This window comes from Tiliqua scincoides, chromosome 4 (assembly GCF_035046505.1).
Source record: "Tiliqua scincoides isolate rTilSci1 chromosome 4, rTilSci1.hap2, whole genome shotgun sequence".
Lineage (NCBI taxonomy): Eukaryota > Metazoa > Chordata > Lepidosauria > Squamata > Scincidae > Tiliqua > Tiliqua scincoides.
The window spans coordinates 901,953-927,531 of NC_089824.1; the positions used below are offsets into that span (position 1 = coordinate 901,953).

The 25,579-nt window shown below is 53.0% G+C and overlaps 2 protein-coding genes across 3 annotated transcripts in view; one reads left to right on the top strand and one right to left on the bottom strand.

Annotated features, from left to right (window-relative positions):
• HGH1 (HGH1 homolog) overlaps nt 1–20,785 on the top strand; it is a 33,816-nt gene extending 13,031 nt beyond the window's left edge. Inside the window, exon 7 of one of the 2 annotated variants that reach the window (XM_066625337.1) lies at nt 17,463–17,611. In XM_066625337.1, coding sequence (XP_066481434.1) covers nt 17,463–17,545 — 83 coding nt within the window. In that variant the 3' untranslated portion in view covers nt 17,546–17,611. Of the gene's footprint in view, nt 1–17,462; nt 17,612–20,709 lie in introns of those variants that run through there. The other variant, XM_066625338.1, reaches the window with a different exon arrangement.
• LOC136648983 (testis-specific serine/threonine-protein kinase 5-like) lies at nt 6,130–24,925 on the bottom strand. The gene is given in 9 exon segments (XM_066625336.1): nt 6,130–6,563; nt 7,909–7,960; nt 7,962–8,092; nt 9,284–9,399; nt 9,644–9,776; nt 10,211–10,266; nt 17,522–17,724; nt 18,768–18,875; nt 24,722–24,925. Coding segments are annotated over 9 exon segments (1,437 nt in total).
• Nucleotides 24,926–25,579: the final 654 nt, after the last annotated feature.

Sequence of the window (25,579 nt, forward strand, 5' to 3'; positions counted from 1 at the left end):
TATTCACTTATGCAAACTTATGTAAATTTATTCAAATTTTAAATGTAAATTAATTCTTTTTTCCCCCGGCCCCCAACATAGTGTCAGAGAGCTGATGTGGCCCTCCTGCCAAAAACTTTGGACACCCCTGCTTTAGAGCAACTAGTCATGGAGCCCAGCAGAGGACAGGCGACTCTGGATTTAATATTGTGTGGCACTCAGGACCTGGTTAGAGAACTAAATGTTACTGAGCCATTGAAAAACAGTGACCATGCTGCAATTCTGACACAAAAACCCTTGACTTCCGAAGGGCGGATTTCCCTCAAATGAGGAGGCTAGTTAGGAAAAAGTTGAAAGGGAAGGTAAAGAGGGTCCAATCTCTTCAGAGTGCGTGAAAGCTGTTTAAAACAACAGTAATATAAGCCCAGGAGAAGTATATACTGCAAAGGTATACTGGTTGAAGATCACGAAACAGAGAGTGGGTATCAATGGGCAATTTTCACAGTGGAGAGAGGTGAAAAGCGGTGTGCCCCAAGGATCTGTCCTGGGACTGGTGCTCTTCAGCCTCTTCATAAATGACCTGGAGACAGGGTTGAGCAGTGAGGTGGCTAAGTATACAGATGACACCAAACTTTACCAAGTGGTGAAGACCAGAAGCGATTATGAGGAGCTCCAGAAGGATCTCTAAATTGGGAGAGTAGGCAGCAAAACGGCAGATGCGTTTCAATGTAAATAAGTAAGTCATGCACATTAGGGCAAAGAATCAAAACTTCATGTATAGGCTAATGGGTTCTGAGCTGTCTGAAACAGATCAGGAGAGAGATCTTGGGGTGGTGGTGGACAGCTTGATGATAGTGTCGTCCCAATGTATGGTGGCAGTGAAGAAGGCCAATTCTATGGTTGGGATCATTAGGAAAGGCACTGAGCATAAGACAGCTAATGTTATAATGTCATTGTTCAAATTGATGGTAAGGCCACACCTGGAGTTTTGCATCCAGTTCTGGTCACCACATCTCAAAAAGGACATAGTGGAAATGGAAAAGGTGCAAAAGAGGGTGACTATGATGGTTACTGTGCTGGGACACCTTCCCTATGAGGAAAGGCTACAACATTTGGGCTCTTCAGTCTAGAAAAAAGGCACCTGAGGGGGGACATGATTGAGACATACAAAATTATGCATGGGAAGGATAAAGTGGATAGAGAGATGCTCTTTACACTCTCACATAACACCAGAACCAGGGGACATCCACTCAAATTGAGTGTTGGGATAGTTAGAACAGACAAAAGAATATTTCTTTACTCAGCGTGTGGTTGGTCTGTGGAACTCCTTGCCACAGGATGTGATGATGGTGTCTGGCCTGGACGCCTTTAAAAGAGGATTGGACAAGTTTCTGGAGGAAAAACCCATTACAGGTTACAAGCCATGATGTGTATGTGCAACCTCCTGTTTTGAGAAATGGGCTATGTCAGAATGCCAGATGCAAGGGAGGGCACCAGGATGCAGATCTTTAGTTATCTGGTGTGCTCCCTGGGGCATTTGGTGGGCCACTGTGAGATACAGGAAGCTGGACTAGATGGCCCTATGGCCTGATCCAATGGTGCTGTTCTTATGTAAGGGGAGGGGAATTCTTCTGGGCAGAGACATTTGAGTGCAGGAGCTCACCAAGGGGAGGGGTGTTACAGAGAAAGATGTCCCCACTGGATGCTTGGGTTGCTCTTAGTTGGGGTTGGAAGGAGTAGCTCTCGATTCTTAGGGTATCATGACAGAGACCTAACAATAGTGAGGGTGGATGAACACGGCTCAGTTTGACAGAGGGGACGGTATAAATCAGGGACCCCTGTCTTTACTCAAAGATAGGGAACCACCATGTGCTTGCAGGGTCTTTATGGGGGTGGCGATGTGGTTGTGACAGTACTTCCACGTTCACATTGTCACTACGTAAAAAAGGCCTTTTTTTGGACTTACCTACCTAGTGGTGGTGGTGGTGGTGGCAGCAGTAAGAACCTGGGTTTTGCAACATCACTAGCCACCACCAGTTTAAGTCCCAAATGCCCTTTTTTTACTTGGTTGGTGGCAGCGCAAATATGGAGATATCGTTGCCACCATCGCCACTCCCTCCTTAAGGGGAGATGCAGTGTTGCCCTTTTCCTTGGGGGGGGGGGGGTCACAACCCCCATCCTGGGAAACACTGAGTTAGTTGGATGAGGGAGGAGCAGTGATTGGGGGATGCCAGAACTCTTGGTGCTGAGAAACAGCAGGGCAACGGTGTGGCCCTGGAAGGCCTGGAATTATGACGAATGGGCCAAGAGCAAGGATGAGGCCGTTTTCTGGTCCTGCTTCTGTTACTCTAGTGCAGGGGTGTCAAACGCATTTCATGCAGTGGGCAGAAGAGCATCCATGCTGCCTGCTGAAGAACAGAAGTGAGTTCAGTAAGCAGGAGACGACCAGAAATAAGCACTTTGTGTTCCTTTAGGAACTTATTAACTGCAAATGACAAAGGAGAAAATATGCAAATCTTGATCGTATTTTTTGAGGTAGGAGAGAGCCCAGTGAACCTGCGGGCTGTCCTTTCAGCAGCGCTGCTTCTGCTGAGGTGTCGCTTCACAGCTCAGCAGCAGAGAGGTGTTCTGCAAGCGCAGCTCTCCTATCGCCTTACAGCATCTCCCTTCCCCCTCTTGGGCTGCTCCTTCCTCCAGAGCAGTGATTTTCAACCTTTTCCATCTCGGGGCACACTGGCAAGGCACTAAAATGGTTAAGGCACATCATTGGTTTTTTGACAAGGCACACTACTCTCAATGGGGGGCTCACATCCTCCAATAGCCCTACTAATAAATGACCTCCCAAATTCCCGCGGCACACCTGGGGACCATTCATGGCACACCAGTGTGCCACAGCACAGTGGTTGAAAATGGCTGCTCCAGAGCATTCCTTGCTTTGTGGAGCCTTGTTCCCTCCCTCCCAGAGAGCCTTGGCAGAAGCTTGAAAGGGCTTGAGAGAGCCCAGTTATCACAGGAACCACTTAAAGAGCTTCTGCAGGCTGCTTATGTTTGACACCCCTGCTCTAGTTTGTGAGAGCGAGAATGGAGGGGGAGGTCATAAGAACAGCCCTGCTGGATCAGGCCATAGGCCCATCTAGTCCAGCTTCCTGTATCTCACAGCGGCCCACCAAATGCCCCAGGGAGCACACCTGATAACAAGAGACCTGCATCCTGGTGCCCTCCCTTGCATCTGGCATTCTGACATAACCCATTTCTAAAATCAGGAGGTTGTATATGCACATCATGGCTTGTAACCTGTAGCGGATTTTTCCTCCAGAAACTTGTCCAATCCCCTTTTAAAGGCAACCAGGCCAGATGCCGCCACCACATCCTGTGGCAAGGAGTTCCACAGACGAACTACACACTGAGTAAAGAAATATTTTCTCTTGTCTGTCCTAACTCTCCCAACACTCAACTTTAGTGGAAGTCCCCTGGTTCTGGTGTTAAGTGAGATTGTAAAGAGCATCTCCATTCTATCCTTCTCCTTTATAATATTGTATGTCTCAATGATGTCCCCCCTCAGGCGCCTCTTTTCTAGACTGAAGAGGCCCAAACGCCATAGCCTTTCCTCATAAGGTGCCCCAGCCCAGAAATCATCTTAGTCGCTCTCTTTTGCACCTTTTCCATTTCCACTATGTCCTTTTTGAGATGCGGCAACCAGAACTGGACACAATACTCCAGGTGTGGCCTTACCATCGATTTGTACAACAGTATTATAATATTAGCCGTTTTGTTCTCAATACCTTTTCTAATGATCCCAAGCATAGAATTGGCCTTCTTCACTGCCGCCGCACATTGGGTCGACACTTTCATCGACGTGTCCACCACCACCCCAAGATCTCTCTCCTGATCTGTCACAGACAGCTCAGAACCCATCAGCCTATATCTAAAGTTTTGATTTTTTGCCCCAATGTGCATGACTTTACACTTACTGACATTGAAGCGCATCTGCCATTTTGCTGCCCATTCTGCCAGTCTGGAGAGATCCTTCTGGAGCTCTTCACAATCACTTCTGGTCTTCACCACTCGGAAAAGTTTGGTGTCGCCTGCAAACTTAGCCACCGCACATGGGTGGCCTGTGCCAGTGGTGTGGTCATAACCAAGCTGCTCCTCTGAACCAACAGGGCTGAGCAGGAACATCGTGATTTCTGTTGCATGGAAGGGTGAGGCAGCTGGGTGGCCTTGGCAGAGTCAGGTTCAGCAGCTTGTCCCATGCAAGTGTCCCCGGAGTGATTAGGCCAGTAGCATATTCCTGGGAAAGCAGTTGGCATCTACTCCAGTGGGTGGGGGGGATAGTACAATTGCTTTCAGAGTTACAGTAGCATGTGGATTCAAATAAATGAAAATACCATATTTTTCGCTCCATAAGACGCACTTCCCCCCCCCCAAAAAAAAGTGGGGGGAAAAGTGTGTGCGTCTTATGGAGCAAATACTGCAAAAAAGAGTGCACGTTATGTTATGCTTCATGCCAGTTTATGCTCACATTCACCCTAAGAAGGGGGAGGATCTTCATGCCAGTTTATGCTCACATTCACCCTAAGAAGGGGGGGGGGATCTTCATGCCAGGATGGATGGATGAAAATGGAATGAGAATATGGGTTGAAAAGGTGTGGTCCAAATGTCCTGGAGGACTTCTGAAAAAATGGGTGAAAACATCATAGGACTCGGTAAAGAGGAGATCCTTGTACAGTCATTCAAAAAATGTGGCATTAGCAATGCCTTAGATGGAAGTGAAGACGGTATCTTATATGAAGACTGTGAAGAAAGTGATGTCAGTGATTGTGAGCAAATGAGCTTCATAAATTCTGACTATAGTGATGATGAGTTCTTGGGGTTTCCAGAAAACGAGTACTCAAACCTTTAAGTCTCTCCTTTTGTTAATGACAGTGATAATGGTTCTTAATGCCACTGTTGACTGCTGTTCACTTTACATGGTTCAAATGTTATTCTGTTATAGTTTTGTTATGAGGAAAGGCTACAACATTTGGGGCTCTTCAGTCTAGAAAAAAAGCCCCTGAGGGGTTCATGATTAAGACATACAAAATTATGCGGGGATGGATAGAGTGGATAGGGGGATGTTCTCTTCGCTCTCACAGAACACCAGAACCAGGGGACATCCACTCAAATTGAGTGTTGGGAGAGTTAGAACAGAGAAAAGAAAATATTTCTTTACCCAGCATGTAGTCAGTCTGCCCTTGTCACAGGAAGTGGTGATGGCATCTGACCTAGATGCCTTTAAAAGGGACAGATTTATGGAGGAAAAGTTTGTCCTGGTTTACAAGTCATGATAGGTATGTATGTGCAAGCTTCTAATTTTAGGCTACCTCAGAATGCCAGAGGCAAGGGAGGGTACCAGGATGCATGTCTCTTGCTGTCTTGTGTGCTCCTTGAAGCATTTGTGAGATATAGGAAGCTGGACTAGGTGGACCTTTGGCCTGATCCAGTGGGGCTTTTCTTGTGGCCTTGTGGGTCATCTGAGCTAAGTCAAAGGTGCCCTGGGCAAGAAGGTGTGCAGCTCTGGTGGCAGGAGCTGGTCTGTGCCCCAGCTGGTACTCCAAGAGGGTTACATGGAGATGGGAGTGGTTTGGGTAGCCCCCCCCCACCAAACATCGGCTCAGTGGTTTTCCTGGGCCAGGGCAGACTCCTTTGGCGCAAGAGAAGGCATAAGGGTCCCCCAAGCGCTGCTTCCTCCCCGTCTGTCACTGTTAGCAGCCCTGGGGGGAAGGGCCACTGGAGGGGCAGCAGCCCCTGGGCCCAGAGACGCGGCAACACGGAGTGGGTGAGACAGGCACACAAAGCAGAGCGATGATACATTGATGTATATAAGAGAAACTGGACAGCCATGCGTGGCAGCGGAGCAGCGCTTGCTCGGCCGGGCCGCCCTGCAAGGAGGCCTCCTCAGTCCCACGTCGGCAGCTGGGCCCCGAGGGCGGTCCCCGGGCAGCAGCACACACATGGCAGCAGGCAGCCCGATGGGACTCTGAATAACATTTAATAGTGCTCACTGCATCCTGTCCTTGGGCACTGTGGTTCCAGGGGGCCGGGCCCGGGGAGGGCAGGGGCCCCCCACCCCATGCGCCGAGCTGCTTGAGCGTGCGGTGGGGCTGAGGGTCAGGGGCACGGAGTCATGGTGTAGAGGGAATGCACTTGCTTGGAGAGGCTGCCGGAGCCGCTGCTCAGGGCCGCAGCCCGGGAGGGGACCTTGTCCCCCAGGCGCTTGCTGGCCACGTAGGCGCTGGTGGAGAAGCCCGAGCCAGGCTTGCGGAAGTTGGGCAGGTGGTGGAAGGGCTGCAGGGTGGTGAGCAGGCTGGGCCGGTACAAGGAGAGTCTGGGCGGGCGCTCTGTCTTCCGGGGGGACGGGAGCTGGAGGATGCAGTTGGCGGCGGCAGTGGCTGTCTCGTGGCTCTTCTCCATCTTGGCTCTGCTGGGGAATGCCCCCGTGGCAGAGGAGGCGCGGGGTGTTGGCAGGGTCTTGGGTTCCTTGGCCGGCCCCTCCAGAGACTTGGTGGTGCTCTCCAGGTCTGGAAGCTGTGCGGTGGACTCAGCTGTAAAGGGGACAGTGGGGTTAATAGGGCCACTGGGGTGATGCGTAGCACTCTTGCCGTCTCCCTGCTGTGGTTCACTTATCTCTTTCTGTGGGGTTACAGAGGCCCCGTTCTGTGTCAGAAAAACGGGAAAGGGAACACAGGTGGCGGCTTCTTCTGGCCTTGTGTGCCCTCTAGAAGTCTAGAGGGCACACATCTGCAAGAGGGATCTGAAGGCCTTAGGGATGGACCTCAACAAGTGGGAAACTCTGGCCTCTGAGCGGCCCGCTTGGAGGCAGGCTGTGCAGCATGGCCTTTCCCAGTTTGAAGAGACACTTTGCCAACAGTCTGAGGCTAAGAGGCAAAGAAGGAAGGCCCATAGCCAGGGAGACAGACCAGGGACAGACTGCACTTGCTCCCGGTGTGGAAGGGATTGTCACTCCCGGATTGGCCTTTTCAGCCACACTAGACGCTGTGCCAGAACCACCTTTCAGAGCGCGATACCAGAGTCTTTCGAGACTGAAGGTTGCCAATACTAAGAAGTCTAGAGTGAAGATGACTTAGGAGTGCCTCACTCCTGGCCTGGCTGGGGTCTTTGTTTCGTCAACTTTGGGATAAATCTCTATTTGAAGAAGGGGATGCCTGAAGGGTCCCTGAGTGTGGTGGGCCTGAATATGACTTTGTCCCAGGAAACAGCTGGGGGGGTGTCGGTCTTTAACCAGATCACAGTCTGATTCGCTGAGGGAGGAGAGAGGAGCTGAGCTGCAGTCATCGACTGATGTCCACCCCATTTTAGGGACAGCTGCAGGAGTTCTGTGGGTGCACAAGGCTGGGGATTGTGGCCCTAGTAGGATGTGGCCAACTGCCTTGCTTATCAACAGAGGTGCAGGCCTGGAGCAGAGACTGATGGGCATTGGTTGGAATGAGCCCTTCCGAGGCTCAAAGAGGCCTTGTGTGCCCCCTCGTATCTAGCCTGCTTCAATAAGTTCACTGTGGACCTGGGCCCAAAAATGAGAGGAAAAAGAACGAAGGCTGCAGCCAAACCTCAGAAAGTGTGGGGTGGGGGTTGCGGTTTGAACCTGATCAGTGACACTGCAGGGGCTTTGGCTTTTCTGCCGTTCAGCGCTGGGGAGGAGGCAAGGATGTGACTGGCTCCTGGTCCGAGAGGCAGGAACCTCTTGCCCCTCTGTCTGCATGTTCCAGTTTTAAGACTGGCCTTTCAGGGGCCGTGGAGAAGAGACTGGCTGACCGGACAGGCAAATGGGCAGGGGGGGGGGGGGCTGCCTGCTTTGCTGAGGGGAAAGCTCCGCCCATGAGCCAGCCTTCAGTCCCTGCCTGGTGCAGAGGCTGATGTGCTTCCCCGTACCTTGTGCCGCGGGTGCCTTTTCTTGGCTCATGTTGCACTCCGGATGGACCCCCCATGGAGCTCATCACCCTGTGGAAGATGGCAGACGTGGCAGGCAGCATCCAGCGGTGCGTGGCCACTTGCTGCAGGCCCAGGCGGGCCACCGGCTTCAGCTGGAGCAAGCCCTCAATTAGGTTCTGACATTCTAGAGTGGAGAAGAGTGGAGAAGAGCGGGTGAGAGCCAGAGCAGCCTGTGTCCCTGGTAGGAGAGGGCCACTGGCCACCCCACCTCTGCTTGCCTGGCGCTAGCCACCAGAAAGGGGGATCTTTCACTGCCCCACTCACCCAGGGCTCTTCCCAGTTGCACCAGCCACACAACAGACTGCTTTGGCTGCCCACAGACTGAGGCAGGGGTGGCCTGTGCCCTTGTGCTGCCTGAAACCCCCCCCCCCATTTTTGCCACCCCTGCACTCACCTGTGAACCCCTGTGGCTGAGGAGTGACTAGAATCCCCATGAAAGGGACAGGGGAGACAGGTGCCCTCACCCAACTTTTGTTTGAAATGAACAGATCCAGCCCGTTGGACAGCACGTCCTGTATCACTGCCAGGGGGGCCTTCTCCAGGCCTGTTGGACGTCCATCCTCTCTGGCCTGCCCTGGGGCTGAATCTGCACTGAAGTTGTGGGTAAGGGCAGGTGCAAGGTGGGGATCATTCAGGAACTGCGGTGCACGTGAGCATGACTTCTGTCACAGCAGCCTCTTGTGAATGTCAGGGGTGGGAGAAGAGAGCCAACTAGAGTGCTGGTGGAAGGAGGCCAAGGACCAGAAGGAGAGCTCCACTGCTCAGAACCGTGAAGCACCTGGCTCACGAGCGTAACTGCAGGAGCCATGTAGCCTCAGGGGCTAGGGCTTCCCCGGCCTCCCCATAGCCACTGGGGGCTGATGCTTTCAGGTGTGCTTCATCGCCCTCCACACCTCCTCCAGCTTCCCCTTGGTCTTCAGCCAGAGACACACTTTGGCCAAGGGAGAGGACGGGCCTGGAGAGTGCCCTTCCTCCTGAAATGCTGCCGACTGGCATAGTCCTGCTGGCCCTGGGGCCGTGCAGGCAGAAGGAACCAGCACAGAGCAGCACCTGCTTCTGTTCTCCCCACCCTGCAAGTCCTGCAGGAGCTCCAGCTCTGGAGTTGTGTGAAGGCAGAGATGTGGAAGAGTCTGCAGGATGGTCTCTGTTTGCAAGAAGATGCCACTGTGTGTGTGTGGGGGGTGGGGGGTGTCTTGCTGTAGCCCATGGAAGGGTGGAGGGGACTCCACATGCATAGACTGAGGTGGAGAGAGCCACACTGGGTGAGCTGAGCTGTGCCACCTGGCCCCAGCCAGAGAGTTGCGCGTGGCCATACCTGGTGAGATGGGCTGCCGGAAGGCGAGTCCCTGCTTGATCACGTGGATCATCTTGTGAGGCTGGCGCTCCTTGAAGGGGAGCTTCCCTGTCACCATGGCATAGAGGATCACCCCACTGGAGGAGGGAACAGAGGAGCAGGGGGGGGGCTAGTGTCAGCCCAGGCTTGCAGGGGCACAGAACTGTAGGCCTGGCAGCCATGAGGCCTGATCCCCCCCCCCCCCGGCATGCAACTGGGGAGGGATCCAGGAGTACTTGCGCTCCTTTCCCCTGGGCCTTCCCTGCTCACTCTCCCCCTCCTGGTAGGGCCCCACCCAGCCCGCTGCCCCTCTCCTGCCCAGTCCTGCGGCCTGGTACTTACAGGCTCCATAGGTCAGCCAGCTCCCCATTGTACTTCTTGCTCATGAGGATTTCAGGGGCGGTGTAGGCCACGGAGCCACAGAATGTGCTCATTAGGGAATTCTTCAGGGAGTAGCGGTTGGCAAAGCCAAAATCTGCAACAGATTTTGTGCTGTCATGGCACGGTTGGGCGTTGCGCCTCTCTCCAGACTAGGACCCCCCCCCCCCCCGCCTTAGCTCTGCTCGCATTTCCTGGCCTGCTCCTGGCCAGCAATTTGCGGAGCTGGATCTTGCCCTGTCCTGCTGAGTTTCAAGCTGACATTCTGAAAACGTCCGCATTGTGGGTGCAGGCAATTGGGGTGGGGGCAGGACATGGGACGGAGGGGGAAAGGTCTCTTCTGGGTAGAGGGGAAAGTGCAGTTTCACGTCAGTCGAGTGGAAATCTCTTCCTGGGGCAAGGCCTGCCACAAGGGCCTCCGGTTCGGGGCTGAGCCTGTGACGCGCTTTCTGTCACATCGTGGACTTGCACATTCAACAGGAAGAAACGGGGGGGAACATTCCCTGCCCACCTCCCTGGAGGAAAACTCACCAGTCAGTTTAATGAAGCCACGTTCGTCCAACAAAATGTTTTCACACTTCAAATCTCTAAGAGAAACAGAAATGGTGGAAGGAGCTGAGCAGCCATTACTAGCCACAAACCCTTCCCTCCCCCTGCCTTAGTGCACATGTGCCAACATGTGTTTTCTGCCCCTTGTAGTCTTCCTCGCTGTTTCCTGCCTTTGAACCAGATGCCAGTGCATGAAAGAATCTTTCTTCTTATTCCATGGCTGCCACCAGGTTTTGGCAAAAGCGGTCATTGTGGGACTTTATCAAAGCTGAAGAACATCAGAAGAGCCTGCCTGGATCAGGCCAAAGGGGCCATCTAGTTCAACGTCCTGCCTCTCACAGGGGCCCACCAGGAGCCTCGGGGAGCCCCCAAGACTACAAGAGACCTGCGTCATGTTGCCACTCCCTTGCTGCACCTGGCCTTCTGAGGTAGCCTGCTTCTAAAACCAGGAGGTTGTACATGCTCATCACGGCTGTAACCTGTGATGGATGTTTCATCCAGAAATCTGTCCATTGGTACACCATGCACATGTCACTGCTTTGATGCCCAAAGGGCCAGTTGCTGTATCTAGTTGGCCCCCAAACCGGCAGCCAGAGAAGCCGTGCCAGGGTGAACAGGGCAGAGGGCAGGTTCAGGGTCAATAAACGGCCAGTGCTGGGGAAGTGCCAGCCAGTAGGAATGAACCACAGGCACCGCCTCAACCATGGAGAGATGCCCCAAAGACACCCCACCACACAACGCAAGGATGCTACAGTGCCCCCACCCGCTGCAGGAGGTATTGTGGCATCAGCAGCAAAGGGGCAAAAGCACAAGACTGTGAGGGATCCTGGTTGCATACCAGGAGGGGGCACAGACTTCATGGCTCCCAGGCCTACAGTGCTTCCCCCGCCAACCTGGCCCAGCACTAGCCCCAGGTTCCAGTCCCCCCACCCCACAACCACTGTGGGCAGGATGCAATGGCTGATCTCGCAGTCCTTCATCAGACCTCACGAACCGCCAGCCTGGCTGCAGCGTTGGAGATGAAATGCCTGAAGGATGCGCAAAGTACTGGTGGGCTCTGGATCATCTGCCATACTGGTAAGTCAGCAGTGGGAGGGTTTGGGATGGAACAGGACAGGGACCTGGCAGGGCTGGAGGCAGTTTGGGGGCAGGCTGGGAGGAGGGGGAGGATCTTGGTCTAGAGAGTATGGGAGTCTGGTCTAGAGTGTAGAGCCTCCTAGTCCAAAGATAACATCTGAAGGTTGCCAGTTCAAGGCCACCGGCAGCTCCGTGAATGGCAAGACCTTGAAGCAGCTGACAAGCCGAGCTGAGTTATTCCACCTGCTCTTTGCTGTGAGCGAAGAAGCGTCTTGGCTGCCCTTCAAGTGAGAGATGAAGCTGCTGCTTGTCAGCCAGTGTGGGAGGCAACTGGGGGCCAGAAGTGAAACCAGACCATGAAAGATCCATCTGAAATGTTTTGGGGTTCTTGAAAGACAGAACCTTTCTGTTACTGTAAAAATCCCTTTGGAGGTTTCGAGATAGCCTGTCTATGTGAACCGGCTTGAATAAAGTCAGATGAGGAATCCGAAAAGCAGTATATAAATACCATTATCATCATCATCATCATCATCTTGGGGGCAGCAGCAGTTGCTGAAGTTTGATCTCTCCCCCGGCCAAGGACTGATATGCCCCCTGGGAACTACCAGAGTTATGCCAACAGAAGAGCTTGCATAGTTCTGAATTGCATAGTTCTGGCCCATCAGGGACCAAGGACAGGCAGAGCAAGTAAGTATTTCTTTACTTCCCTCTCCACTGCTGCCTGGTCCCTGACCAGCATCATGTAGGCTGGCGCAGCAACAGGATTGGGCGCACATTCAAGGACCTTTTAAGGAGAGCACAGCACAGGCAGTAAGATAGCTCCTTGGGAAGAGAGTGCCCATGGGGTCACCTGCCAGCTGGAAGAAGCCCTCCTGCCAGGGGACAGACTTGGGCAAGTCACAAGGGGGCCTTGTGGATATTATATATCTGAAGGCATTCGACACGGTCCCTCACCAAAGGCTGCTGAGGAAACTCCACAGTCAGGGAATTAGAGGGCAGGTCCTCTTGTGGATTGAGACCTGATTGAAACCAGGAAACAGAGAGTGGGTGTCAATGGGCAATTTTCACAATGGAGAGAGGTGAAAAGCGGTGTGCCCCAAGGATCTGTCCTGGGACCGGTGCTTTTCAACCTCTTCATAAATGACCTGGAGACAGGGCTGAGCAGTGAGCTGGCTAAGTTTGCAGACACCAAACTTTTCCGAGTGGTGAAGACCAGAAGTGATTGTGAGGAGCTCCAGAAGGATCTCTCCAAACTGGCAGAATGGGCAGAAAATGGCAGATGCGCTTCAATGTCAGTAAGTGTAAGGTCATGCACATTGGGGCAAAGAATCAAAACTTCACATATAGGCTAATGGGCTCTGTGCTGTCTGTGTCAATCCAGGGGAGAGATCTTGGGGTGGTGGTGGACAGCTCAATGAAAGTGTTGGCCCAATGTGTGGTGGTAGTGAAGAAGGAAAATTCCATGCTTGGGATCATTAGAAAAGGTATTGAGAATAAGACGGCTAATATTATGATGCCGTTGTACAAATCGTTGGTTTGTACAGGCCACTTCAGGCCGCACATGGAGTATTGCATCCAGTTCTGTTCATAGTGGAAATGGAAAAGGTGCAAGAGAGAGCAACTAAGATGATTGCTGGGCTGGGGCACCTTCCTTATGAGGACAGGCTCCGACTTTTGGGCCTCTTCAGCCTAGAAAAGAGGCGCCTGAGGGAGTTCATGACTGAGACATACAAAATCATGCAGGGGATGGACAGTGGATAGAGAGACACTCTTTTCCCTCTCACATAACACCAGAACCAAGGGACATCCACTAAAGTTGAGTGTTGGGAGAGTTAGGATGGACAAAAGAAAATGTTTCTTTACCCAGTGTGTAACTAGTCTGTGGAACTCCTTGCCACTGGATGTGGTGATGGTGTCTGGTCTAGAGTTGCCTTTAAAAGGTGATTGGGCATATTTCTAGAGGAAAACTCCATTACAGGTTACAAGCCATGATGGGTATGTACAGTCTGAGATTAGCTGGTTGCTCATCATGAGGGGTGGGTAGAAATTTTTTTCTGTCATGCGAACTGACTGTGGAGGGCGGTTTTTTCACCTCCCCCAGACTGGTGAGGGAGGGAAGGGTGTTCAGTAGGTTTCAGGGATAAAAAATTGGTCACTGTGTTTAATGAAGTCTTGTTCATGTTGGCATCCTTCAGTCTCGGAAGACTATGTTGTCGCGCTCTGAATGGTGGTTCTCCAGTGTGCGAAGCCTGGGTAAAGTAGGTATGGAGGATAGGCTGTTACCCATGCAGCAAATCCCCCCTCTCCACGTCGCTGAAATGGTCCAATGGAAAGGCAGAGGCCAATACGGTTGGTTCCAGCGGCATCACAGAAGTTGCCAGAACGTGACTGTGTTCAGCCATGAATTGCCTCAGGGACTCCAGCTCCTGATTTTGCCTCGAGGTTGACTCCTGAAGCCTTTTCCATAACTGGATGTAGCCACAAGGCAGTTTGGGATTAGAGTTTTCCTTCTCTCAGATGAGCTGCCTTCCCAGGCTGACGAGTCCCATCTACCTGGTGGCTGTTTAGTCGCCTCTTACGACAAGTACAGCCAAACTGAGGGCCTACTCTTATCCCCAGCCCCCAGGGGATGAAGTAGCACAATGAAGTAGCACAAGTTAAACCTAAGTGGTGTCTTCATTGGGGGTGGGAAAGTAAATAGAATGCCAGATGCAGGGAGGTGGTAGTGAGATGCAAGGATCTTGTGGTCTTGTGTGCTGCCTGAGGCATCTGGTGGGCCGCTGTGAGATGCAGGAAGCTGGACTAGACGGGCCCTGGGCCTGATCCAGTGGGGCTGTTCTGATGTTCTTCTGTTTTCAGCAGCACTCAAGCAAAGCAGGGAGCTGGTGGCTCCCTGGACAGAGGCACAGACTGGGAGCCAAGCAAGGGGAGTTCGGGGTCAGCCAAGAGACTGGTCCTCACCAACGAGGCACTTGCCTCTTGCAGAACTGCCACTGACACTGTTGGCAACCTTCAGTCTTGAGAGACTCTGGTATCACGCTCTGAAAGGTGGTTTTGGAACATCGTCTAGTGTGGCTGAAAAGGCCAATTCCGGAGTGACAATCCCTTCCACACCGGGAGCAAGTGCAGTCTGTCCCTGGTCTGTCTCCCTGGCTATGGGCCTTCCTTCTTTGCCTCTTAGCCTCAGACTGTTGGCCAAGTGTCTCTTCAAACTGGGAAAGGCCATGTTGCACAGCCTGCCTCCAAGTGGGCCGCTCAGAGGCCAGGGTTTCCCACTATTGAGGTCCACTCCTAAGGCCTTCAGATCCCTCTTGCAGATGTCCTTGTATCGCAGCTGTGGTCTACCTGTAGGGCGCTTTCCTTGCACGAGTTCTCCATAGAGGAGATCCTTTGGGATCCGGCCATCATCCATTCTCACGACATGACCGAGCCAACGCAGGCGTCTCTGTTTCAGCAGTGAATACATGCTAGGGATTCCAGCACGTTCCAGGACTGTGTTGTTTGGAACTTTGTCCTGCCAGGTGATGCCGAGGATGCGTCGGAGGCAGCGCATGTGGAAAGCGTTCAGTTTCCTCTCCTGTTGTGAGCGGAGAGTCCATGACTCGCTGCAGTACAGAAGTGTACTCAGGACGCAAGCTCTGTAGACCTGGATCTTGGTATGTTCCGTCAGCTTCTTGTTGGACCAGACTCTCTGCCATGGCAGGGACAAAAGAAGGGAGGGAGGCAGGACCCCAACCCAGACTGGTAATTCCTGACAGGCTGAGGGCCAAAGCCCTTGGGCTCTGCAGGGTGTGGGCATTTTATTTGCTTATTTATTTTTATTTATTCACATTTTTATACCGCCCTTCCTCCAAAGAGCTCAGAGCTGTTTACACAGCTGCTCCTCCCCTCCTTCTTGTCCTCACAACAACCCTGTGAGGTAGGTGAGGCTGAGAGAAAGTGACTGGCCCAAGGTCACCCAGGAAGCTTTGTGGCTTAGGGGAGATTTGAACCTGGATCATCCAGGGCTGAGTCCGCCTCCCAAACCACTACACCATCCTGGCTCTCCATTTGTGTGTGTGGGAGGAGGAGACTCAAGCCCTGGTGCAGGGGCTCCAGGCAGTGCTTTGCTTCGGGCCCTTGACAACTGAGGCCACAAGGGCTCCTGGGGCGCGGTAGCATCCCTGTGCTACGATGTGTGTCTCAGCTGTGCTGGGCTTGGGTGAGGCAGTGATTGGCTCTGTGGGTACTGCACCAAGGACATGCCAGTGCCAGGACAGTGCTCCAGGGAAACAGACCCTGGTGGGATATCCATGGAGGCTTTTGGCTTTGCTGAGAGTGTTGCGCTGGCATGGCAGTCGGGGCCTTGTCAGCACAGTTCCCAAACAGGATTGAGCCCTAAGTCTTGCGTGCCACATAGGACTGAGGGGCTTAGCCCTCTGGCTGGGTCCAACGTCAACTGTACCAGGCACAGACATTCAGGGTACCAGAGAGAGAATACTTGGCCTTGTATTTACCTGGTCTCTGGGTGTGCAGTTGAAGCCACCCACAACAACAGCCCCTCCTCCTTGATTCCTTTCTCCGAGCTGAGCTCAACTGAGTGTTCTGGTCTTTCCTCCCACGCTGGTCCTGCAGAGGACTCTGTGCCCCAGGTGTTCCGGTTTGCTGGATTCCATCCCTTCCTTGACACTCAGAAGGAGGATCTTTCAGTGCCCCACCACCCCAGCAGGCCTCTCTAGCTGTGTCCTCATTTGCAGTCCAGCCTGCCAGGTCCCCATCTTGGCTCAGAGGCTTCTGACATCCGCCTGTACCCCTTTGGCCACTGCTGTTGGCACGGGCCTCTCTCCCTGCAGCCTGCTCTCCTGCCCTCCCACATACTCCCTGTCTGATTGTACCCTTCTCCCTCCTAAATAAACCCCAGCATATCTGCCCTCATCCCTTTGGCCTGAACCAGGCACTGCCCAGCTCCTGTCTGCTTTCCCTCAAGGGTCATAAGAACATAAGAACAGCCCCACTGGATCAGGCCATAGGCCCATCTAGTCCAGCTTCCTGTATCTCACAGCGGCCCACCAAATGAACATAAGAACAGCCCCACTGGATCAGGCCATAGGCCCATCTAGTCCACCTTCCTGCATCTCACAGAGGCCCACCAAATGCCCCAGGGAGCACACCAGATAACAAGAGACCTCATCCTGGTGCCCTCCCTTGCATCTGGCTTTCTGGCATAACCCATTTCTAAAATCAGGAGGTTGCACATACACAACCTCATCCTGGTGCCCTCCCTTGCATCTGGCATTCTGACATAACCCATTTCTAAAATCAGGAGGTTGCGCATACACATAATGGCTTGTACCCCATAATGGATTTTTCCTCCAGAAACTTGTCCAATTCCCTTTTAAAGGTGTCTATGTTAGACGCCAGCACCACATCCTGTGGCAAGGAGTTCCACAGACCGACCACACGCTGAGTAAAGAAATATTTTCTTTTGTCTGTCCTAACCTGCCCAACACTCAATTTGAGTGGATGTCCCCTGGTTCTGGTATTATGTGAGAGTGTAAAGAGCATCTCCCTATCCACTCTGTCCATCCCCTGCATAATTTTGTATGTCTCAATCATGTCCCCCCTCAGGCGTCTCTTTTCTAGGCTGAAGAGGCCCAAACGCCGTAGCTTTTCCTCATAAGGAAAGTGCCCCAGCCCCGTAATCATCTTAGTCGCTCTCTTTTGCACCTTTTCCATTTCCACTATGTCTTTTTTGAGATGCGGCACATTGGGTCAGTTTCAAGGCTGCTGTGCCACCTCTTTAGTGCTAGAAGAAGAGTTCCACTTTGGTTGCCAGTTAGCTCCCAAATTATACCTCTAGCGGGCTCCCACGAATTCTCCCTTGTGGCCTATTAGAATGGGGGGGGGGGTTGTATAGAAAAGGGAGTGCACCCAAGTACAAGGAATGCTAAGTGAGTGCAGTTTCACTTCTGCAACCCTCATGCTAAAGCATTTTGGACCACTGCAGAACGACCCTTTTTGGAAATTCTCTGCCACAAAGAGGTAGGAGTTTGAGAACATGATGCTCCTCAGTTCACTGTGTCGTGCAAGCCTGGCAGGGGCCACTGCACCTGAAGGCCAGCCCTGGTCTCAAAGAGTGGCTCGGAGGGTGATTGCCTCTTCTGCTCTTGGTTGGCAGTGTGCCTGAGGTGGGCCAGAGACCCCCATCCCCTCTCCCTGACCAGCCAAGCCTATCACCTGTGCACAATGCCCACATTGTGACAGTGTGCCACAGCACTGACGATCTGGCGGAAGAGCCTGCGTGCCTCCTCCTCCTCCAGGCCTGGGTACTCCCTCCTGTCAGATGTGGCATTGATGTGCTCCAGGAGGTCTCCACGAGATGCAAGCTCCAGCACCAGGTAGGTGCGCTTGCTGTTCCGGTACATCTCATACAGCTGGATCTGCAGGGAAATCAGAGCTCGCTGAGAGAGGGTCCCGAGTGCCTGTCTTGCCCACTACCCCAGCTAGGTCAGTGGCAAGTCAGCCTGCTCCCAGCACCCACCACTGCAGGATGGGGTCTGCAGGTAGGGAACGGACCTAGCTCCTGCAGCACAACAGCCCCCCAACAGCCCTGTTCTTCCCTGCTTTGCCCTGGAGTCTGTTTGGCCTTCTGTGTGCAATTAGGGATGCCCCTGAATAGGACACACACCCTTGCAGGTGGTCACACTTCCTGCGGAAGAGGTGATCAGGCAAGTGTGGAGCTCTGGCTGCCCTATATATTGGTGGGAGCAAGGCAACCACTCAAATGTGCCTGCACTATTTGCAGGGGCTACCACATGTGTGTCTTGTGTGTGTGTACACATTCCTCAGCACACTTCTGGCAAGTGTGAACTGGCCAGAAATGTCAGAACAAAGGTGAGGTGTGCTTTTGAAGCTGCTGAGTGATGCACACTGTGGATGCTGGTGCTCACCTGAAGCACTGCCTGAGCAGAAGCTGCCCCAGTCCCAGTGCTTGGCGTAGACAATTAGGGTGGAAAGCAAGATCGGTTTTTTCAGCTGGGCCGGGGGGGGGACCTACTCAGAATATTCTGCTTTGGCTGCTGCTGTCTAAGATGCTGACTTTACTTTTCTCCAGTCCTCCTAAGGGTGCTTTATTCATAGAGATCCTTCTAGCAGCACTAGTGAGTTTTGTTTGGCCTTGCTGTAGCCAGGCTGACTGACTTGCCTCCGGGGAGTCTCTGCCCCCCACGGAGGCTCTAGCCCAGATCCAGTTGCTCCCACAATTGCAGGCTGCTCTGCCCCCAGCCCTCCTCAATTCCCAGCCCACATGTCTGTGGCCTGCTGGTCTGTGGGTGGCTGTCAGGCCTCTGTCCCTTGCCCAGTGGGCTGGAAGGCGGTGGCTGACGGCAGTGGCCTTCTCAAACGTCGCTGCCTGGGGGCACAGCTTCAGAACTCACTGACTGCTGCTCGGCAAAAGGGACAAGCAGGTCGCTGGGAAACTCACCACATTGAGGTGCTTATAGGTAACATTGAGGGAGTAGATTTCTCGGGGGAGGAACTTCTTGGTATATTCCACAGGTGCTTCTGCTGTCGAGATGATCTTTATAGCCACCTGGCAGAAGAAAAAGCGGCACATAAGAGAACCTGTGCGCTGCTGGTCTTGAGGGGGGTCCCCCTCCACATCACAATGCTGCTAATCCAGGGTCTACTCATGCCGGCCTTCCCTCCCTTGTAGCAAGGAGGAGTAGTGAAGACCATCACATGCATTGAATGGGCTTCAGTCAGTCTCCTGTTAGCCATGGAAAGAGGAGGAGCTGGTGCAGCACACGCACAAATCCTGCCTCTGCCATCAGCTCACTCAGTACCTTTGGCAGGCCACTCAGGCTCAGCCTTCCCACTAGAGATTCCCGTGGAATTTGGCATAGGAAAATGTGCCACACTAGCTATGAAGAGAGGCAAAATCGCAGAAAGAGACAGCACTGTAGTGCCAAATGGCCAAATGACAAAGTCTAACCAGAAAGAAGCCTATAAATATCTTGGCATTCTACAACTGGATAACATCAAGCATGGAGGAGTGAAAGCCACTGTCAAAAAGGAATAGACCCAGAGGGTTAGAAAAACTCTGAAATTCAAACTCAATGGTGGGAACAGTTGGGGCCATCAACAGCTGGGACATACCGGGCATAAGATATACGCTGGAATAATTAATTGGACTCAAGCTGATTTGGATACATTGGATACATACAAAACTCAGAAACTTATGACAGCACACTATCCTCTACAATTCATGGGTGCCCAAACCACGGCCCTGGGGCCACTCGTGGCCCTCGAGGACTCCCAATCCAGCCCGCAGGGAACCCCCAGTCTCCAATGAGCTCTGGCCCTCCAGAGACTTGCTGGAGCCTGTGCTAGCCCAACGCAACTGCGCTCAGCGTGGTGGCCAACTCTTCGACCTCTTGTGTGAACTGTGGGACGAGGGCTCCCTCCACTGCTTGTTGTTTTATGTCTGTGATGCCTCTTATAGGCCATGAGCTACTGCAAGACCTTCATTCATTCTTATAAGTTCCATCTCTAATGTACTCATTTATTCAAATTTGAAATGTAAATTAACTCTTTCCCCCCCAGCCCCCAACACAGTGTCAGACAGATGATGTGGCCCTCATGCCAAAAAGTTTGGACACCTGCTCTACATCCATGTAGCGATACAGACAGATTGTATTTGCCTCAAAAATCTGGCGGCAGAGGGCTTTTGCAAGTAAAACAACAGTGGAGGAAGAGAACCGTGCACTGGCTGATTGTGTAAAAGAGAGTCAGGAACAAGCACTGGGTGAAGTAAAGAATAGGAACTTCCTAAAAGCTAAGCAAACTAAACAGGAGTGTAAGAAAAAATGCTATAAAAACAAGAAGTGAAAGCTGGCACAATCAAGCACTGCATGGCCAATATATGAAAAGATCAAAGACAAAATAGGTAATGAAAAAACCTGGCTATGCTACTGATAATACAGGTATAACCTAATTATCCATGGATTTTTCACCCACGGTTTTATCTCAATTCACTGAGAAGGGCCCTTTAAATTAAAGGAAAAAAGTTGTTTAACAATAGCCTCCTTAATGTGAGAGAGGGCAGTTAGCTGACAATCCATCAATCATTCTCTCTCCAGGCAGTTAGAACAGCTTCACTCCAAGGCAAGTGACCCCCTCCCTTCCCCTTGAGCAGAAAGTTAAACACTTTGCATTCTTTCCCAGTGCTGCACTCTGGGTGAAGGGAGGGGTCTCTGGTTTGGAGTGAAGCCTTTCTAAGCACCTGGAGAGAGACTGATTGATGGATTGTCTGCCTAATGACTCAGCCTTTCATCAGAAAAGTCAGCAAAGCTGTTTTTAAATTGCCTAGGAAAGGGACATTGTTTTTTAAATGGGTTTGCTTTAATGTGATTTTTGCCATCCAGGTGAATTCTGGGAACGGAACCCTTGCAAATAAGGACTCAACCTGTAGTCACCTTTTGTGTTGTTGCAGAGAGGACATCAAGATAAAGTGCTTTGGACAGAAAGAGTGATTCACATTATTAAAATTGATCTGCTAGTCACCAGTGGGACTCCTGCTTCCTTCCCCCTCGGCTCCCACTCTGCATTTCACCAGGCACTGCTGTCATCATTGCAAACCTGCCTTCACACCCGTGAGGTTTAGAAACTTATGGCCCAATCCTCTACTTACCTTATGCTGGCACAGCCGCAGCTTATGGTGCAGTGGTTGTAAAGCATACCTGCAGCACTGTGTGAGTAAGCAGCCCAGCAGGAAGGCCTGCGCTGTCCCACCAGCACCAAATCCGGACCTAAGGCCACTGGAGCAGGTGAGAACTGCTCCATGTGATAGAGGGGCGGGGGGGGGAGTGGAACGGAGGCAGGGAGGGGGTATTTTGTGGTGGGGAGAGGGCAGCAAAGGCCTCTGCTGAATCCTACTTACCCTCCTGGGCCTAAAAGCCCTACACGGAGCTATTTGGACAATTTTGCTTGTGCAAATTCAAGTCGCCTCACTGGGCCGTCTGGGGCTTGAAAACGGGGTAAGGGAATAAATGTTCCCTTGCCCTGAGGAGACCTCTGCCCTGCTCCATGTCAGCGATGGCTACGGTGTGGGTCATGCTACCTCAAGCGCCAGGGCTGTTGCTTCCAGTGATGAGTCTCAGCCACTGAATTCTACACAAACACACAGCCTGGGGGTGGGGGAGTAAAAACAGCATGAACTAAACACGAGAAGGGAAAACAGGGAAGGCCAATGGCAGGAAGTAGGGGACTCACTGGACTGGTTGTAACAAAGGACGTTGCTCCTGAGAAATGATTCCCGTTTCCTGTTTGTAATCTATTGCAGACGTATAGTGGGTGACAATTACATCTCATCTGTTTATGCTTAAAAAACCAAGAATAGGATCCTGTCACAGAGCCTGGCATGAGCCGCCTTGGCAGGTTCTCTCTCCCCCCCCCCCCGATCAGCTGTAGTCTTCTTAACTAAGGCGCTTCCTCCGCCACAAAGCAGCACTTCCCAGCTACCATGACTCTGTGATGCAGCAATCTATCTGTGACGCTGCCCACCAGGAGTCTGTGGGGTCCTGCCCAGGAGCCAGCACTTGGTGTCAGACTCTGTGCTGGTCTGAACATTCCCAACCCCATGCAAAGAGGTCTCTGGTCACTCATAACCAAGCAGGGAAGACAATGTGGTGGTGGGGGGCAAGCCATTGCAACCCTCCCCCAGGGAGAAACAGCTGCCCAATCTGTATGCCTGGTTGCTGGGCCACAGCTCTGTGCTGGACCCTCAGGGGTGCACCCCCCTGCCCTGATGGCGAATTGGCCACTGCCCCTGTAACCAGCCCAGAGGATTTAGGGGTCAGCAGCCCAGTGATGTGGGTGCTGTGGGGGAGCCACAGATCCTGGGTCAGTGCCCCATCTGGCTGCCCTCCGACACCACCCTGCACAAAAGGCTGGTTGTATTAGGAGAAAGACCTTGGCAGACAAATGTGTCCTGCTCAGTGTTGGGGCACTTGCTTAAAAGAGACTCAGGTGCTCAGTGAAGAAGGGCACCTCCAAACTGCGCACCCAGCAGCACCTCAAGGCCCAGTGCGCTGAATGCCTTCTCTGGGGACAGGGACACCACTCTGAGCAAAAGTGGGACTTGGAATCATGGACTTGCCTGTTGTCTCTCCTTGGCCTCTCAGACAACACACCAGGCCACCTCTGTAGCCTGGAGAAACCAGACTCTCTGCCTGGCTGTTCAGACATGCCTGTGTCTTCAGCACCCTGGACAGCCCTCTGGGAGACAAGGAGGAGGAACCCTCTGACTCTTCATAAGGACAGCCTCTCTGGATCAGGCCACAGGCCCATCTAGTCCAGCTTCCTGTATCTCACAGCAGCCCACCAAATGCCCCAGGGACCACACCAGGTAACAAGAGACCTCATCCTGGTGCCCTCCCTTGCATCTGGCATTCTGACATAACCCATTTCTAAAATCAGGAGGTTGCGCATACACATCACGGCTTGTAACCCGTAATGGATTTTTCCTCCAGAAACTTGTCCAATCCCCTTTTAAAGGCAACCAGGCCAGATGCCATCACCACATCCTGCAGCAAGGAGTTCCACAGACCAACCACACACTGAGTAAAAAAATATTTTCTTTTGTCTGTCCTAACCCGCTCAACACTCAATTTGAGTGGATGTCCCCTGGTTCTGGTGTTCTGTAAAGAGCATCTGTCTATCCACTCTGTCCTTCCCGTGCATAATTTTGTATGTCTCAATCATGTCCCCCCTCAGGCGTCTCTTTTCTAGGCTGAAGAGGCCCAAACGCCGTAGCCTTTCCTTGTAAGGAAGGTGCCCCACTTAGCCACCTCACTGCTCAACCCTGTCTCCAGGTCATTTATGAAGAGGTTGAAAAGCACCGGTCTCAGGACAGATCCTTGGGGCACACCGCTTTTCACCTCTCTCCATTGTGAAAATTGCCCATTGACACCCACTCTCTGCTTCCTGGCCTCCAACCAGTTCTCAATCCACGAGAGGACCTGTCCTCTAATTCCCTGACTGTGGAGTTTTTTCAGTAGTCTTTGGTGTGGGACCGTGTCAAACGCCTTCTGAAAGTCCAGATATATAATGTCCACGGGTTCTCCCGCATCCACATGCCTGTTGACCTTTTCAAAGAATTGTATAAGGTTTGTGAGGCAAGACTTACCCTTACAGAAGCCAGGCTGATTCTCCCTCAGCAAGGCCTGTTCGTCTAAGTGTTTGGAGATTCATGGGTCACTCTTAGTATCTATGTAGCACCTTGTGGGAGAACCCTGTGGCAGAACAGGCTAGTCCCTGACTGGAGAGGCTGCAATCACAATGGTGACCAAAGGGAGACCACAGAGCTGAAGTGGGGGTGGGTGGGGGGGAGGCTGGGCCAACAGGGGACGCTTGTCTGGCGGCTGTTTCAGGTTCACTTCCTTGAACCTCCTTACAGCAGGGCAAGAGGACTCAGCAGGGGACCAAGGCCTCCACAGGACAGGTGGCTTCCAAGAAGGGCCTGCCGAAATGAGCAAGGGAGACCCCGCAGCATGCCAGGACAAAGCTTGTGCAGAAAGGACCGCAAGAAGCAAGAACAGAGTCACTTGAGGGGAGGGGAGCCCTCCAGAGGGCCCCTGGGCTGGAAGGGCGAAGGGCACGGAATGCTTCGGTGCCTGGTCTGGCATGTTCTTGTCTGGATGTGTCTGCTGCTGCTGTGGTGTCACAACAGGCATGCTGCTATCATGCAATTTTAGCCTGCCTTGGAATACCAGGTGAAGGGCAGGGCACCAGGATGCAGGCTGACTTGCTGTCTTTTGTGCTCCCTGAAGCATTTGTGGGGCCACTGTGAGATACAGGAAGCTGGACTAGACACGCTGGAGCAGGCAAGGTGCTGGCGGGGCAGGCTGTGGGCCAGTCCTGGGCAGTTTGAGTGGGAGTGGGCTGGACCTTGGGGCAGGAGAGGGAGGATCTTGGCAGCACTCGCACACAGTGGATCCTCTCCCCCTTCCCCAGCCCGGAGCTGCTCCTTCTTCTTGGAAGCTGTCTTGGTGCAAGACACCAGCAAAACAGCTGGCATGGGAGACCCAGAGGCAACCACAGGGCTGCCGAGAGGCAAGTTTTTCAATAATGCAGCGAGGGTCCTTCTGCTGGCCCTGACTCAAGCAGCAGGCAGGCACCCCTCAAAATAGTGACTCTGGAGGACAAGGCACGTCATTCCCTTTGGCCTCTGTAAGAAACACTGAGCCTCGACCCCACCAGGTAGCCCCTGGCAAGAGGGTGCTGAGGCTTGTCATTGCTCTGGCATGAATGGCCTTGAGTCCAGTGGGAGGCCTGGCCAGCACCCCTCCAAGAAGGACCGCTCCTTCCCATGGCTTGGAGGGTCTTCCAGGGCCACCCTGGGCCACCGCCTCGCCCCCCTCTTGTGCTGCTGCTCACCATGGAGTGCCGCTTGCTCCGGAGGTCTGAGGCCAGCTTGTAGTTCTGCATCATCTTCTCCTGCGTGGCGTAGCCCAAGTAGACTTTGGAGAAAGCCCCCGAGCCGATCTTCTTGGAAGAGAGGAGGTAGCCATTCTCCTTGCTTTCCCGGACCTGCTCCAGGAACGTCCTCCGGTCGGCTTCGCGCTTGGAAAAGCTTTTCATAGCACTGCACGCCCCAGGGGCGGGGCAGCTCAGGCCCTGTGCAGTTGCGCAGGCAAGGGGCAGTGCTGCGGGGGACTCCACAGAAGCAGAGTCCAGGCAAACACATCCGCTCTGGAAGGAAGGCCAAGCTGGGCGCGGGGCTCTCCTAACGGGGCCCCCTTCTCATCTTTGCTTTGGCTGCCACTGGCCCAAAGCAGGGAATGGCGAGGCCAGAGGGCACCTTGTTGCTCTTCAGGCAAAGGGTTTCCACAGTGACAGGGCACAGAACACGCGTTCCAGAGGCAGCGTTCTAGAACCAAAGGGTAACAAGCAGTTTTAGAACCTCTGGCCTTGCGGAGGAGGCTGCCTGATGCCCTGGGGCTCCAGCACCACCATCCCTGCAGGCAGCAGGCGTACCACCACAGAGGCATCTCCCAACATTGCTGGAGGACAGCGTGAGTGTCTCCTTGGGGGGAGCATCACAGAAGGCAGGTGGGTGGGGGGCCTTTGTACGTCACATAGTTGGGGCTGCATCAGGGTTCCTGCCAACAACTCGCTTGCAAACGATCCTGAACCCCACAATACCCTGGGCAGGAGGTTAGACTGGGGGACAGTGATTTGTCCAGGGCCACCCAGGGAACTTTGTGACTGACCAGGGATTTGAACGGGGCCTGC